Consider the following 17951-nt stretch of genomic DNA (forward strand, 5'->3'; position numbering starts at 1 on the left):
TGCTCCTGGTCTGGCTGTCATAAATGCGGGGCCAGAAGGAAAACCAGCCTGTAAGATACAAGGAAAAAGTTTCTGCTTCAAAATTATTTTCCCACTTCATGTTTCTTTTGCATCTTTCTAAAATACTTTTTGAAAGTTCTAGGACTCCTGCTGTCTGTAATTTAAATGGGAACTGTATGCATCTGAATTGCCACATTATCCCCATCAACAATGGAAATAAATAGTTGTGCTCATATTGATGTCACATAGTTCTTCTTTGTTCCTATGTTTTATGCTTTAAAAATGGTCAGCAGCTGTCTGGCTACAAATATTCGGCGCAGAATCTTACCCTCATTAAAATCTTTCTAGACATTGATATATTTGTATGTATGCATATATATATATATATATTTATTTAAAATAAACATTATCCTCTACCTCTTCAGCAAAGCTTCAGGTTTCTCAGCTTGTGTGTGGAGAGCATTGTGACACTCTAAACCTGTAATAATCCGCAGTACATTGACCACATTCATGATGTCACTAAAGCAGAACCTCACAATGTCCCTGATGGGAAGATTCTTCACAAAAGGCCATCTCTGACCATCACACTTAAAGCAGAATATACCAGGAAAAAGAAAAAAAGAAGGGAATATTAGCATTAGTGGAACCTCTTATCTATTAGTCTGGATAAGAACAAAGGCCTATATCTCCCCAATAAAACTGTTGGGGCCTTGTGGGTTGAGTAGCGTTGGGAAAGTGGTCCTAGGGTTTGGAAATAGATATCATGAAGTATGGAGACATTTGACGGGAGGCAAAAATCTGGGAGATTTTTTTTACTCATTCGTGGGATGTGGGCATCGCAGTCTAGGAAAGCATTTATTGCCGATCCCTAATTGGCCTTGAGGAGGTGGTAGTAAGCCACCTTCTTGAACGGCTGCAGTCCATTGGGGTAGGTACACCAAACGGCAATATAGTTTCAAGTCGGGATGGTGTGTGGCCTGGAGGGGCACTTGCAGGTACTGGTGTACCCATGCAACTGCTGCCCATGTCCTAGGTGGTAGAGGTTGTGGGTTTGGACGGTGCTGTCTAAGCAGCATTGGTGTGTTGCTGCAGTGCATCTCGTAGATGGTACACACTGCTGTCACTGTGCGTAGGTGGTGGAGGGAGTGAATGTTTGTGGATGGGATGCCAATCAAGCGGGCTGCTTTGTCCTGAATGGCATTGAGCTTCTTGAATGTTGTTGGAGCTGCACCCATCCAGGCAAGTGGAGAGTATTCCATTACACTCCTGACTTGTGGGCAGAAATGAGAAGGTTTGTGCTGGTGTTTGAGGTCACTAGAAAGGAGGTATCAGGATCAGAGGGGTGGTGCCGTATGGTAGTGTTGGGATGGGAGTCTTGGTTTGTGGGAGAATTTTGGGAACTGGAAGGTCTATTGCAGAATTAAGTTATGTCTATTTTTTCAAGTGAGATGCTATTAAAAATATACTTTATTTTAATCCAAAGGCAATGACATGCCCAATTTGTGGACTTCAGGTACATCCCATACTGGTCAACATCATACACATGCTAAAGATTTTCAAACTTGCGCGCTCGTCTGCCAATTGACAATATCTGTCCAGTTCAGCAGCCCATTGGGCGATCATACTGCGTCACAATGATGCCAAGCCTGTTTAACGATTGGCCAAGTGGGTGGTCAATCTAACCAATCACAGCTTTGTGTTTGTAGCAGACCGGATGGGCGGGATCACTTTATGATTGATAACGTTCCTCACCAATTAGGGAAGGGAAGGTGACGCCTTTGTGGTCAAGCGGACCAATCGGATTCGGACCATTTCCAGACTAGAAAACGAGCGACTGTGATCAATCGCAGAGTTTATTTATGCTGCAAAAGGTGATTAATGTTTGTTTCCAGGTCAAACAACAAACCATTTAACATATCGTGTGAAATACCGCAGCAAAACCGCTATAAAGCATTCTGCTCTTTTGTTAGTTTTAACATTCGTTATCATCTAAAATGTTGATTGATTTGCTACGAATATAATTGCAATTTCAAAACAACTTGTGGCCACAGTAGCAAATAGAGTCAACATTGTGAACAATTCAAGGCAAAATACAACAAATAATGGAAATCTGAACCAAATACAAAAAATAAATGCTGGAAAGTCTCAGGAGGTGAAGGCAGCATCTGTGGAGCGAACCCCAGGTGGACAATTGGCGCCGCAGATGCTGCCTTGACCTGCTTAATGTTTGCAGCATTTTTAAGGATCAATGTTTACCTCTGCACAGGCTTCTATTGGCCTCCCCGGATCCTGGTTACCTATAGCAACAAGACGCCGGAGCGAGTGGACACAATGTAACCACAACAACTGCAACAATGTAACTGCAACTCGCAACAGCCGGAGCTTCAAAGTCATGCGGGAGACAAGTGATCCAAAGTAACATTCAGTCTGTTGATTTATCCCGCCCTCCATCTATTGAAAACAAAAATAGTTTGATTCATCTATGATACACTCGCTGTGGCTCAGTGAGTAGCTATGGTCTCTGAGTCAGAAAGTTGTAGGATCAAGTTTCGACTCCAAAGACCCCAGCACAACTATCTAGGCTGACACTTTAGTGCAGAGCTCAGAACTGCATTGGTCAAAGGTTCTGTCTTTCAGATGAGACATTAAACTGAAACCTGTTTGTCCTCTCAGGTGTGTGTAAAAGGTTCCATGACATCATTTGAAGAAGAGTAGGGGGTTCTCCCACGGGGGTCCTGACCAGTCCTGCAACCAACATCACTAAAACAGATTATCTGGTCATTATCGTATTGCTGTTTGTGGGACTTTGCGTTACACAAATTGGCTGCTGTATTTCCAACATTAAAAAAGTGACTACATCTCAAAATTTCTTCATTGGCTGTAAAGCACTTTGGGATGTTCTGAGATTTTGTAATGTTGTGGGGTGCAATAGCTTGGTTATATTACGGGACTAGTAATCCAGAGGCTTGGATTTACAATATGGAGATGTGAGGAATTTAAATTTAATTACATAAAGCTAGTATCAGTAATGATGATCATGAAAGGACCAGATTATCATGAAAACCCATTTACTAGTGTAATTCAGGGAAGGAAATCTGCCATTCTTACAGTCTGATCTATTTGTGGCTCCAGATCCACAGCAATGTAGTTGACTTTTAACTGTTTTAGCAAGTCACTCAGTTGCATTCAAAAAGGTGGCTCACTACCAGCTTCTCAAGGGGCAATTAGGGATGGGCAATAAATGTTTGCATCAATGAATTACTAAAAAGAGTTTGTTCTTTAATAAAATGAGGTATAGATTGATTAAAGTATACCAGCATATACTGCACTCAGTTTATATAATCAGAAAATGTATTGAATGCATCTTCAAAACAAGTTAGATTTTTCTCAGATTTCAAACTTGCAGTGAATGAATTTACCATGATGTTGACTTGGGGAGAAATGGCGATATCAATCTTCAAGGAACCTGGTTTGATGGACCAGTCTTAGTAGCTGTGGGTTCCACTCCCACTCCTCTTTGGCCCCAATACCAACCACAGTGGCAAAATGTTCAACAGATAGAAAAAGAAATTTTAAAAAGTTTTGTTTATGCAGCAACCATAATAACAATTCCTGTTACATATATTGGGACTGGAGAAAATATTGTGATTAAATGACTAATTTCATTGTATTTATAAACCATCACAACCTTTTAAACATGTTAAGTGTTTTCATGTATTTCCGCTATCTGTCTTACTACTGTAAGTTAGAAGTACAGAAGTTTTAATTTTGAAAATGAAATTTGACAATGTAATTTTTTTAAAGTATAAACTTCTAACTAATGCTGAATTTAAATGGTCAATATTACAGACAAATTAATGAAATCTTGTAATTAACTGCACCAAGTAGAGAATAGCAATGTGGACCTCTGGATCAGAGCGGACAGTGCCCTTTGAGTAGATCCCAACCCACGGAGCTACCAGTTCCACCACTGGGAGGCTTTTTCCTCTGGTGGGGGAATCCAGAACGAGAGGATATAATCTTAAAATTGAACTTAGGCCATTTTGGATTGAAATCAGGAAGCACTTTCTGGAACTTTTCTTTTTAAACAACAGTTCTTCAGTAGCTGAGTTTTTATTACAGGTTAGGCAGTAGCTGATTCCTGTACAACTCCTTTCTAACAAAGTGCAAGTTACAGAACATCTAATGGAGACTAATACAACAATGGAACAAGCTGAGGAGCCAAAACAGAAGGAAGAAAATCAGTCCCAGATCTTGAATAAGGTAAGAAAAATAGCTTCTAACTGTTTAGCAAATTAAATTGTACCCAACAATCTATGTAAAAGGACATGAACCAAATAGTACAGCAGTGATTGGCTCTACAAGATGGTCACCTCTTAAAGTTTGAATCACTGACATGATGTGTGACTTGCAGCTGCCTGAAATTTGTTAAATGACAACTTTTAAATTATACTTGGTTCATCACTGCTTCTAATCAAGACAGAAATTATTGTGAGCGTTGTATATACCTGAGATTTTGTTTACAGTTATTTGATTATAATAGATCTACAAATAGGTCTAATTAGCCCAGCAACTAATCTATAACATATTGAACGTTTTTCATATAGCCCACAATGCTGTCAGCATCACACTTAATTCCTCAGATCTTAGCCATCACTCATCAGAGGGGGTACATTGCAGATTCAGTCGAATGATACCAGGGCTTAAAGGGTTAAATTATTCGGGAAGGTTGCTTAAACTTGGTTTATTTTCCCTTGAGTTTGGAAGGTTGAGGGGTGAGCTAATTGAGCTCTTTCAAATGATAAATGGATTCAATAAGGTAGATAAAGAGACTGTTTCCACTGGTGGGGTAATCCAGGACAAGAGGGTATAATCTTAAAATTAGAGCTAGGCCATTTAGGAATGAAATCAAGAAACACCTATTCACACAAAGGGTAATGGCAATCTAAAACTCTCTGCCCCAAAAGGCTGTGGATTCTGGGGATCAATTGAAACTTAAGATTAAGATCACTAGCTTTTTATTATTTAAGGGTATCAAGGGATATGGGTTAAAGACAGGTAAATGGAGTTGAGGTTTCGTAATATGATTGTATTTGTAAAGCTATGCATCCACTGAATTTCTACCAGTGGTGTGCACCATCTGTTGGTCAGAAGCAGTAGATAACTTGCTTTCACCAATTCCTGAAATAACTGCAAGAAGGCACTTAACAGCAGCCCAGGCATACCGCTCATTTCATTTTTACATCTCTCCTGAAGGAAGCAACACCCATAATTGGCAATTGGGTAATGTTCTGTAGGTGCCAACAGCCTTCTGTTATGTTGCTAAGTTGCCATTTTCATGTGAGTCTGGACAATGAGTTCTGACAAGCTATTTACCTTTTGGCAACATCACAACTGATTGTGAATGTGTCTCAACTTCTTCACAGACACATTTTCCAGCACATTCACTAGAAAGTGATGAGGAACAGAAAGCCCATCTGATTTTATCTTTCCTTTTCCTAGCCCATGGGCACTGAAGCCAATTCTAATAGTCCATTAAGAATTCTGTGATTACCATCTTGGTTGAGATTAGTAATCAATCCTGAGATTTCCCTGGTCTGTGTGTCTTAGCAGCATTCTACATAATAGGTAGCTCTTGGAGAGCCCTTCACTCATTGTTTGAGCAAATGCCACATCAATTGTTTCAATAACCAAAGACTGGTACAATCATACCCTTTCAATGTTCTATTTAACCAGGCTGGCCCAAGTCTCTTGACAGTGAAATATTCTCATTCCACAGATTGATGACTCCATGTTAGAAACTGGTGTGTTCCCCACAGCTTTATCTGAGGAACAACTGGAAGCAGCAACAGAGAAAGCACGACAAAATCTCTTTGGATCCAGTGGTATTTTTCATCTGGATGACATAGTTGAGAAAAATTATGTCATTTCGGTCATAATAAATGATCAGGCTAAAGAACAGTGAGTACAGTGGAAGGCATGGTCATCCCTAATGAAGACCATGGTTTGTTTTTACACTTCTCTGCTTAGTGATATAATAGTTCAGTGAAAGCAAATTGCTGGACTGCTTAGAGGAAATTCACATTTATGTCACTCACAACTTAGAGACAGTTGTCATTTTAGAAGGAAGGGCTCCATTTATGACTTTTATAAAAAGCTAACATGTTCAAGTGATCATTCAAACTTACAAAATTGATAGACAGTAAAAGACCAGCTGGTCAATTGAGCCTGTCCTGTTCAGTCATGTTGTAGCTGAACATTGTGATGCCAAACACTCCTCACCCATCAACAGCCATGTAATCTCTTGGGAGAGGCAAATAAAAACCTTAGATAAAAACACTAGGCCAATTCAGGAGGGAAATATTCTGGGAAATTCCTTTCCAACCACCAAAGGCAATCAAAAGCTAGTTCCTAGAGACCACAGTGAACTCAAGACTCATCACCTAGCATCACACCTACCTTTTGCACACAGATACATTATACACAGGATCTCCCTCAATGCCAGTTCTCCAAATTACAGCAAATCAATGTTCATGTTGTCCTGAAATCCCTCCTAGAAGAACTCAAATTAGATATAGCTCAAGCCCAACAGACTTGTTTTTTTTTTCATTTCTTTGGCATCCACATTCATTTCCTTAGTACGTGATTGAATAAAATTCAGGGCCTTTGATGGAGTGATGAGATGCCTTCCTTAATGAGCTTTACATCCCCAATATACCTTCCTAAATCTCCCTCTCCTCTTTTCTCTGGTATTTCCCACTCCATGTGGAGGCATTTGGCAACATCAGAGTATAGCTGAGATCAGGAAGTGGATGGCAGGATCAAAGCTGAATCCTCCATTCTATGGTCATGATGCCATACAAAATATGGGAACAATTTCCAGTGAGTGGAACTGACAGTATAAGGAGAGGATTGGATGTAAAGGATGTTATATTCCAGAAAGTCAGTTGGTGAAGGATAGTATTGGAGCCAATCTTTACTCAGTCTGACACTTATTTACAGAGTGAAACATTGCACATCTTAACTCAACCACACCATAGTTTCAGTTGGTGTCTCTTTATATGTGCTCAAGTGAAACCCTAATTAATGCCCTCCACCTGCATATAATTAAACACAATTGACATGCAATTAACAGATTCCCTCCTTCCTCTTCAAATAAAACAGAGTTAATATGCACAAACAATCTTTCAAAGCAAATCAGAAAAGCTTCCATATTCTATACAAACCCCTCTTGTAGGACTCTTAACAATTTCTTCATACAAGCATTTCTTTTTGTAAAACAATCAGACTTGTATCAACCCATTTAGTTTTAGAGATTTCAATTTGTTTCAAGCCAGCAAGGTCAATCGTAATCTTTTCTCACTCACACTTTTTGTGTAGTGTACATTATCCCACAATGAACAATTATCTACATAACATTCAATGGGTATGCTATCTTCAGTACGCCCTTTATATAGAATCTCACTTAAGATATGACAAATAGAATCCCATATCCACTGCCTCCACAAGAGCCAATGTTTCAGCAGCTAAAGTACTTTTAACAACCCTTTTTATTTTCTTAGCTTCCCAAGCTAAAGGAAATATTTCCTATTTTCACTTATCAGAAATATTATGAAACCAGCTGCACTTGAATACCCATCAGTAAGATCAGCATGTGAAACATCACTAAAAATTACATGTTCTTTGGGTCACCTAAGGATGAGAACTTAAGTATACATTTCCCCAAATTTAATTTTTTTCAATGTTTTATTTGCCCTTAAAACATTCTCGACTTTTGGGTGTTTCATTGTAGTGCTTAACTCTAACAAATCAAAACTAGCATCTGGTCTATTCTGAGCGCTCAACAAGTTCAACTGACTAATGAAGCTTCACAATTGCTCTGTCTCTTCTTTAGATATAACATCATCTTTCTGCAAGAACCTAGCGCAGTTAACTGGGATGGGAGTAACACTTTCAAAAGAGGATTGTTGTTTTAAAGTTATTCCAGACTTACTCTGCTTAATATCTAAACCAATATATTTAAAAGCTTCAGAAGCCTGACTCCCAATTTTAAATTCTACTCTAATCTTGTTAATAACACATTTCTCAAATTCCGCGGTACCACTGTTACAACCACGGCGGGAGATACGCACTGTCAATTCAGTCCCATCACTGCACAGGTCGCAGCATATTATTAAGCTTTCACACCCATTCGGAAAACAGCCACATTAAACACTCTAGTAACCCTAGAATGAAACAGACAAACCAAGTATCTTTAGACAACAACAAATTAACTATTTAATAAAAAAAACTAAATCTTAAACACTATTAAGATAAACCTATATCTAAAGACCTTATAGCTTCTTATTTTAACTTAACTCCCGCATTCACACACATATACTCAAAAACTAACAGTTAACTGGTTTTAAAAGTGGAGTTTTTAAATTATTAAATTAAATTATCTGTCTCTTAAGAATAAATAAAATAAGTAAGTTTTTGTAGGTTATGTTCCTGATGGATGAGGTTTCCATCAAAGGTCACTCAAAGTCTTCACGTGGATTTGATGAAAATAGTTCTTCAGTAGACAGGCATTCAATTCTTTGGCTGCAGCAAACATTAAACAGTTCTTTGAATGATGAGCACAGCAATACAAACAGTTTCTTGAAAAAGAAGGCTTTTCTTCTTTACTTGTGGAATTAACTTGGCTTTTAGCTCCTTGTAGAATTTTTGCTGAGAGGAAATAGACAGCTTTTTTCTCTTCAGTACGCTTCGCTGGAAAGTCTCTCAAAAAACCTAACTGGTTTCAGCCAGTTTCTGCCAGTTCTACACACAGCCAAGGGGAAACATTACCATGCAACCTCTCTCTCTCCTGCTTTTGCCCAGGGTAACAAAAATGCAGCTGTGGCACACTGTGTCTCCAGAACTTTCTCTCCCTTAAAGGTGCATTGTTTTAACAGAGTCTTAAAGGCACACACATTGTTTTTAATCCAAGGAGAAAAATCATTACAGGTCCGTGACACCACCCCATAAGAAATCATCAATGTGCATCATGAAGACGCCTAAAAGTTTCCCTTTACAATGCTAATAAAACATTGCGAGATCTGCTTTTCGTGAACACAAAATATTTTCAGTAAACCAGAGCTCACTGAAAAATACCACACCCTGGAAGCATCATAGATGCATTTGTTTAGTTTCCATAGTTTTCCTCTGCGTCTGCTGCCTTGTTGGGCAGAAACACTTCTCTCTGAAAAGTATTGCCCTGCAGAAATGCAATTTTTATGTCGATTGATCTACACTCCCATGAATACGTGACCAAAAGAGCTAAAAAGATTTTCAAGATTACTTTTCCAACTGTGGGAGAGTCCAATCTAACATTTGTATAGCTCAGTCGTTCTTCAAAACCCCGACCAGCTAGCCTCGCTTTAGCCTTATAAGCTGCATTTGCAAGGACTTTTTCAGTACAAATCCATGTATGTGACAAGATTGGCTGCCCCTTATCTGATACCTCAGAAACTCTGTGTCAAGTATCATTTCGCGGGCCCTGCCTCGCTGCTTTGGGCAATTCATCACATAATGAAGCTTTGAGCCACACCTGAAGCACCTATTAAGTGTTCCTTGGGCATTCCTGGGATTCATTCACCTATTATTGCTGTTACAATTCTGTCTTCTGCTGTAATATCCAGATCTGCTAAAGGGGCTTTCATCTCTATTCCGCCTGTCTATAACTCTTCCATGGTACTGACGCCTGCATCCAGTATCTGGACCATTTTGACATCCAGAAATTATTGAGTCCTCAATTCTTTGTGTCACCGTGGAATATCCCATTTGTTCCACCAAGGCTGCAGGAAATGACAGTTTTCCCAAGAATTTTTTCAAGGCAACAGACATCTGATCCAACAGGGAGTCTCTCTCCGGGAACCGAACACCAGTTAGAACAACAAGCCTATACATATGTGACACTTTAGCATAATCCAGCAATTAAATGCTAGCACTAAACCAGGGATCTCTAAATTGAATTTCCTCAATCTTTTATATAGTCTGTTAAAGTCCATGATATATTCTTCCGTTGAATAACCATCTGTTTTCCGAAATCTATCAAAGTCTGACCATGCCTCATAGGCATTTAATTCATCCAGGAACTCTCATAGCAGATCCAAATCTTCATCAGTATCCTACTGACGGGCACGTAGTTCACAAAATACTTTATTTCTGATTTTACTTCTTGTAGGATGCAACAACGCCAAGGCCATAACTTGTTTCCTCTTTAGTAGGGACGTAACCCATATCCACATACCCATTTCGTTCTTCCACTGGTCATATGGTTCAGATTCTGAGAACATTGGAACCTAATCATACGCTAATAATTTACACTTGCTTTCTGCCATCTATCACAATGATTACTAGGATTGTAGTCTCTGTCTGAAAATGTTTTTTCCCACCTTCACCTTTAGGCAACCATCCTTTTGCTACCATATTATTTTCCAGAAAGCCAGTTGGTGAAGGATAGTACTGCAGCCAATCTTTACTTAGTCTAGCATTTATTTACAGAGTGAAACATTACAAGCATATACCTCCTAACTCAGACATACTAAGTTTCAGTAAGTGTCTCTTTATATATGCTCAAGTGAAACCCTAATGAATGCCCTCCACCCACATGTAATTGAACACAACTGATATACAACTAACAAAGGAATGTGTAATACACCAGTCCAGTATTCTAATTCAAGTGACACTGAGACAGCGCTGATCATGTACAGGCAAACTATGAAGAATAATGTCAGATCTAAAACTGCTGATGTGACCAATGCATATCATTAAAATATTTTAAAAGTCTAAAGCTTGTCTCAGTGGTAGCACTCTTGTCTTTGAGTCTTCCATTCTGAACTTGAGCACATACCTGAACTTGAGCACATTCATTGCAGTACTGAAGCAATGCTGCATTGTTGGAGGTGCTTCTCTTTTAGATATTTAATAAAAGCTCTCTCTGCCTGACCAGGTGGATTTAAATGATTTCATGGCACTATTTGAAAGAACTGTTTTTTCCTGGGTCATGGAAGCATCAACTAACATTACCAAAAACAGATTAATTATTCATCTCCTTTACTGTTTGTGAGATCTTTCTGTACACAAATTTGGTTATTTAACAACAGTCACTACCCTTCAAAGGACTTGGTTGGATATTCTGAGGGTGTGAAAGGCACTTTGTAAATGGAAGGTTTTATTATTTGCAAATGGCAAGAAATCGATGGTTATGCTGAATAGATAAGATCCTGTATCTTGGACATCCATTCAACATGTATCTTGTTTTTACAGCTATGAGAAAGGAAATAAGCTACTTACCCTGGGGCTATTGGAGGAAGCTGTGGTTTTGTTTAGTAAAGCTATCACTCTTAATCCTCAGATGGTAAGAATATTTTTGAGGGCCTATGAGTATGAGAGCATGATGCAGGTCTTAAATATGCTCAGAAGCAAAGATGATGTTGATCTAAGTGGCTGTTTGAAACAACTCATGAAAACGAACCAGATAAATAAGGTTTAAATTTAACAGACTTCAATTGAAACCAGAGATTAGAAGAAACATTTTTTTGTCGGCTAAGGAGTAGTGAAAATAAGGAACAAACTCCCAGACAAAGCAGTTGAGACTGTATTTCTTGGTTGCTTAAAAGAGGAATAGAATCTGATAGTATCTGATTGGGGATGTGATTGTAATCCAGAGACCCAGGTTAATGCCCTGGGGATATGGGTACAAATCCTACTATGGCAGCTGGTGGAATTTCAATTCAGTTAATTAATAAATTCAATTAGTAAATAAAAATCTGCAATTGAAAGCTAGTCTCAGTAATGGTGCCATGAATCTATCATTGATTGTCGTAAAAACCCATCTGGTTCATTAATGTTCTTTAGGGAAAGAAATTGGCTGCGTTTGCTGACAACACAACCACTAGGTGGCGCAGTATTGGCACATGTGCAAATGCAGCCTCATCCACTGAAATGTCACTGTCTGCAATGTCTTAGGAAGCTGCCAGTAATAAAGATGGCACTGTTCAATTTGACACAAAAAAACAAATTGAACCCAAATCCCCTCACCCTTCAATGGCCGGGATCACTGTCTCCACCGCACTCCCCCCACAACCCCCCCAAACCAGTACCCCACTCTTTCCTGCGATCGCCGCTTCCCTTCTCTGCTTCTTCCCTGCCCGCCTTCTTGACGCTCCCTCCCGCCGCTCCATACCGCCATTCTCTCCCCGCCCGTCTGCTCACCATTCCCTCCCGCCACTTGCTCCCCGCCTTGCCGCCTGGAGAAGCTGCAGCGAAGTGGAAAGTGAGCGGCAGGATGGAGTGGCGAAGAGTCGGGTGCAGTCTTAAGCAAGCGGGCGCGGGACAGAATGGCAGGAGGGGAAGAGAAGCAGTGATTGAGGCGCCAATTGCGGGAGGGAGCAGTTGGAGGGGATGGACATGGCGATCGTGGCCCTTGAGGGGTAAAGCAACACTTGGATGTCACTATGGATGTCTCGCCACTGACCTCAAAAATGGGCGGGCCACTCGCTAAATTCCAAGCGCGGTGGCTCATTTAAATAGCCGGGGCAGGCCGCTCCCCCACCTCCCCGATTACGTGGAGGGGGCGGGCTGTCCATCCTCGGCAATGGTGTCAGCTGCCTGTGCACAGGCACTGATGCCATTTTTAAAGGGCTGTTAGCCCTAACGGCTTATTTAGATATTTAAAGATAGAATAAATTGAACTAAGTAAAAACATTTATCTTTCCCCTCTCCCACCCCCAAATAACAATTAACTTAATTATTTTCCCTTCCCCCCCCCAAAGAACACATACCTTTACCATCTGACCTTTCCTTCCCACCATCCCCTACACCCATGACATTAATTTGACCCCATTCCCCCCACCACCCTCCCCCCAGACTGATAAACTTACCTTCTCCCCCCTCCCCACCAGTCTTGTGCCTCATTTCCCCAGATGGGGATCCGAAGGTGTGGGAGTGCTGGCTGCCAGGCCGAAGACCGCAATGGGACATCAGGAGGTGATGTAAGTTTATTTAAATTAATTATTTAAATTGATTTAATTATTCAAATTGTGGTCCCGTCGCCCAGCGGTGGGGAGGTGCCACAGTGCCTCGCCACCGTCAGGAGGATCGGGCCAGGCTCTGCCAGCGTCGAGGTCCATGGCGGGCCTCATCCAAGGCCATCTTCAGGCCCCCCCTCACCACAGATCCCGACGTCGAGGGCTCCTTAAAATGCAGCCCTACGTCAGACGTCATTACACGGTGACGTTGACGCGCGCATGTGCACACCCATACTGGCAAACTGAAAAATGTTCGGACACACTGATGATGTCGGCAATCGGTCTGCACATGATCTGCATTGTCAGGAGACACTCCGAAAGAAATCTGCCGTCCTTACCTGGTCTGGCCTACATGTGACTCCAGACCCACAGCAATGTGGTTGACTCTTAACTTGCAACTGAAATGGCCAAATAAGCCATTCGGTTATCAAGGGCAATTAGGGATGGGCAACAAATGCTGGCCCTGCCAGCGATGCCCACATCCCATGAAGAATTAAAAAAAGGTTAATATTGAAGGGAATAGACTCAAAGGATCAAACACTCCATATGGCACAATGGTTCTCTGCTGGGATTGGGGTCAAAGGTTAAAGGAAGGCAGGGAGAAGGAGCGGGCAAAATGTTGTTCATGGAGGGCAGTAACCCAGGGTTTAATGGTGGAAATAAAGATGGATGAACATTCTGAAACTTTGCTTTATTACCTTTTCTGTTCAGCAATTATTTAGCCATAATTTTCCCTCAAGAGATTAAATAGTTGGGGTAGTGTCTATGGTTTAGTAGATTACACATAGTGGGCTGAATTTTAATCTCCTGCCGTCAGCTGGCACCATCTTTAAAAGGCAGCCAGTCCTGCATGTAAGCTCTTCTTCATTGCTGCTGTCGTGCAGGAGCAGAAAGGCTAGGTGTGTCTGCAACACTGCACCAGCCTTCAAGCAGCACCCCTTGGAATTAAAGACCTGCTCAGGTCAGGAAAAAAAAACCCGACCTGAACCCGACAGAACCACATGAGACCCGGGCCCAACCCGACCATAGTGCACTCACTGTACTTACCACTTTTGGAAGGAAGCTGCAGCATGCGCGTGATGATGTCATAGAGATGCTCACTCACTCATTACGCAGACTCAGAGTTTCCCTCCTTGACATCCCGGACTCCCAGCTCAGGCAGGCTTTTCAAATTTTGACACTTCCTAAACTCAACTTCCCTTTTCCTCCCAGCAGAGCAAACGTTAATACAGTGTGTGTCCGATCTGGACCCGGCCCGACCGACCCGAACCCGACTGCCAGACCCAGAAGAGCGACCCTACCCGACCCGAACACGACGTATGTCGTCGGGTCCCGTAAGGTTCGGGTCGGGTAGCAGGCCTTTACTTGGAACCCCTGGCGGACATCCGAGGAAGGATGACCCCCCCACGGTTTAGCAATGTCGTCCTACTCATTCTCCTCCATGCTGCAAGCAAACAGTGGGAGGTCCTTTTCAGCGTTGGCAAGAAGAGGTCCTCCCGCCTGACCAAGCAAGCCTGAATGGAGATCGCAGAGGAGGTCAGCTGTTGTGGGGTCATCCTACGAGACTGGGACCAGTGCAGGAAGAGGGTCAATGATCTCACGCGCTTGACAAAGTTAAGTGGCACACATTGCAGAACTGTGTGGTTTGACCTGAGTGTCCCTACATGGTTGTCCACATGGGTGCCACTGCCATGTCAAAGACAGGGAGGTCGGGGAAGATTGATGCCACATGACTGGCTGCATATGTGCATCAAGTCACCTTCGTTTGTACCTCAGAGCATGTCACACCCATGACAGGGTGAGTCTGTATACCAGACAAAGCATCTCCCAACTGTTGTTGAAGCGCCCATGTTCTTACAACCGTGATGTTGATGTTTGGCAATGTTCAATATCTGTATCCTTGCTCTTCCAGGCAAAGAGGGCCCACGGGAGCCGTCCAGGACCGGTGGGTTGGTCCCAGGCCTGCGCGCAAGCTGAAGAAGAGGCGCTGGAGCTAGCCGGGAGCCAGGGAACACGTGCTGTTTCGGGCGTGGAGCCTGAGGTCCCAGGTGAACAGAGTGATTCCTGATGATTCATAATGATTCCTAATTGCCTTTCATATGCATATACTATGTTGTCATCATTGCGATATTTATACCATAAAACCTAAATGTCGGTTCTTCACATTGTATCTTGCAGGGCAACACTCCTTGGAGGCCCTGGAAACATCGATCACCTCTGAGGAAGAAACAACCTCAGAGGATGCACCGTCCCATGACATTCCTGCACCTTCCACCAGCGCAGATACACTCACCTCGATGGGTAATCGACCAGTATTAGATTCTGGGTCGCAAGCTGGTGAGAGCACCACACACACACACACCAGAACAGCTGGCTGAGGCTGAGACAGCCGAGGCCTCTGACAGTCGCAGGACTGTGGGTGGCCAGGCCTATGCTGAGCCCCAGGCTGATGACAAGCCTCTGGTGTCAGCAGCACAGGGCATGCTGGAGCTGCAGGGAAAGGTAAGGCAACAACTGGCGGAGATGCCAAAGGCCAGGCGCAGTCATGAGCGGACAGTGGTGGAGTCCATCCAGGCCATGATGGCTGCCATGTCCCAGGCATGTGAGCGCACGGCTTCATCCATGGAGAGGTTGGCGACCCACCGATACACGCAAACCTGCAAACCCTCGCCTCGGCCTTAAGCTCAACGCAGCAGTGGCAGGGCAAGAGAGGGACCAGGAGCCTGGAGAGTGTTTCTGCTCCTGGTCCTTCTCTGGAGAGCAGCGAGATTCCTACGAGCCTTGAGAGGGAGGAGGGAAGGGTGCACCCCACGTCTGGGGTTCCCCTTCAGGGTGATTCCAATGTGGACAACGGATCCTCAGCCCCTCCGCTGGTGAGTCCATCTCCAGCAGCCACAATGCTTGAGGACAGCCCTGCACAGATGCTGGAGGCCCTCAGGCATTCGGGGCCCTCCAGGCCTCAGGCACGCAGAGGATGACCGCCAAAGTCATCCCAGGCCAAAGGGCATCTTGATCAGCAGCCTGCTTCCAGTCAAGCTGCTGGTGCAGAGGTCACATCGCAAAGGAGCACGCACAAACATTTTAAAAAGACGCATATGGGTATTCACAGGTGAGACAGCTATGTCATATGCAATATCAGTAAATGTCCTTTTCTGACAAGTGTAGCCTTTCCTGTGTGAATAACTCATGCCACCATGTACTAATTATGTGTTCTCCCATTACATCATTGGCCTAACAGTACTGCCAATGTGAGGAATAACATCATTGCCATGCCAATATGCATAATGTGCCACTGCACGGATGCAGTCACATGGGCAATGGCTCAGTTAGCTGCTGCTGGTAATGGTGGAGAGACAGATGTCACGGATGCAGAAGATGCAGACGGAAGAAGTATGATGGTATTGTGGAAACGCTCAATGATCAGGTGCTGTCTTGCATCCCTTGTTCTCCACTCACCATGTACACCCTCCATCAATGCTGTCCATGCTCCCATGCGCAGCCATGCTGGATGCCCTCTGTGTCCTCATCGTTCATGGATGGCTCCTTTTCCCATCCCTCATCATCCTGTAAGGCCTGCCCCCTCTTTACTGCAATGTTGTGCAGAAGGTAGCATACAGCAACAATGCGCCCAACCCTGTCTGGTGCGTAATGTAGGGCTTCACCTGATCTATCAAGGCAGCAGAAGCGCATCTTCAGAATGCCGATGGTCTGCTTGGTGGTAGTTCGGGTGGAGCCATAGCAGGCGTTGTAGCGCTCTTCAGCATTGTTGCTGGGGTTCCTCACCGGTGTTGGCAAGCGGTAGCTCTTGTCTCCAAGAATCTACCCCTGAATCTGAGCCAGTGCAGTGAACAGCAGTGGCACCTGGGACTGGCATAGGATGAAAGAGTCATGGCAGCTGCCTGGGAAGTGGGCAGACACTTGCAGAAAGCTCTTCCTGCAGTTGCATACTAGCTGCATGATGAGCGAGTAGAACCCTTTCTAATGAGGTATATGGCTGGTTGGTCTGTTGGAACCTTGATGACCACACGTGCAGTCGATAACCCCTTGCACCTGTGGGAATCCCACAATGGCCCCAAATCCAATGACCCTCTCGGCCTGACTCTCAGGGTCCATCCTGAAGTGCACATAGTCACCAGTCCTCCTGTACAAGTCATTGGTGACCTCCCTGATACAGTGGTGTACTGCTGATTGCGAAACCCCACACAAGTCGCCGGTGGATCCCTGGAATGATGCGGAGGTATAAAAGTTTTATGCCACTGTCACTTTGAGGGCCACAGGCATAGGGTGTCCACCCATGCCCAGTGGTTGCACGTCATTATTCAGCAGTGTGCAGAGATGTGTCACCACCTCTCTGGACATCCGCAGTCATCTCTGACACTGGCGCTCCAACATCTGCAGGTGAGTCATCCGCGTCCTATAGACCAGCTGGCGTCTCTGGGCTATTCTGTACCTTGGTGACTGCTGCTGCTCATGTCTGGGAACTTCCACATGGGCTTCGCCTGCCTCTTGGCTCTGCCTTGGCGGATATGTCTCATCACGGCATGAGGATCCAGAAAGACTGGGTGAACCATTCCCATCTCTATGCTCGAGCTCAACTCAGTTCCTTCACAAGGTCAATGGCACCTATCTGGGCAGAGAGTAAATTCATGCTTCAGCTGTGTTTTGGTATGAGTTGTATGGTATGGCATGACATTGCCCGTCTTAGCTTTATATAACAGTGAGCCAGCCTGATCACCATAATATCATTCCATGTTGCCTGCATTGAAGCACCGGCAACAGGAGCTGATACCATTTTACATTTGTGTCCTCCACCACACATAAAGGGCTCATCCACTTCCATTGTTTCCGCCCCTCCCCCAAACCGTTGCCTGAAAGCAGGATCAGCCCCTTACTCCC

General features: G+C 43.5%; 2 protein-coding genes across 2 annotated transcripts in view; one reads left to right on the plus strand and one right to left on the minus strand.

Annotated features, from left to right (window-relative positions):
• Nucleotides 1-3186, minus strand: part of LOC137347462 (carboxypeptidase M-like) — a 33036-nt gene extending 29850 nt beyond the window's left edge. The window contains exons 1-3 of the mRNA XM_068011906.1: nucleotides 3109-3186; nucleotides 2257-2451; nucleotides 418-587 (exon numbers count right to left, since the gene is read on the minus strand). Of these exons, the coding sequence (XP_067868007.1) occupies nucleotides 418-587; nucleotides 2257-2451; nucleotides 3109-3186 (443 nt within the window). The remainder of the gene's footprint in view (nucleotides 1-417; nucleotides 588-2256; nucleotides 2452-3108) is intronic.
• The window catches only part of LOC137347668 (tetratricopeptide repeat protein 16-like), a 48813-nt gene continuing 33183 nt past the window's right edge, over nucleotides 2322-17951 (plus strand). Inside the window, exons 1-4 of the mRNA XM_068012343.1 lie at nucleotides 2322-2415; nucleotides 4123-4263; nucleotides 5780-5961; nucleotides 11293-11383. Of these exons, the coding sequence (XP_067868444.1) occupies nucleotides 4186-4263; nucleotides 5780-5961; nucleotides 11293-11383 (351 nt within the window). The 5' untranslated portion in view covers nucleotides 2322-2415; nucleotides 4123-4185. The remainder of the gene's footprint in view (nucleotides 2416-4122; nucleotides 4264-5779; nucleotides 5962-11292; nucleotides 11384-17951) is intronic.

Source organism: Heterodontus francisci, chromosome 32 (genome assembly GCF_036365525.1).
Source record: "Heterodontus francisci isolate sHetFra1 chromosome 32, sHetFra1.hap1, whole genome shotgun sequence".
Lineage (NCBI taxonomy): Eukaryota > Metazoa > Chordata > Chondrichthyes > Heterodontiformes > Heterodontidae > Heterodontus > Heterodontus francisci.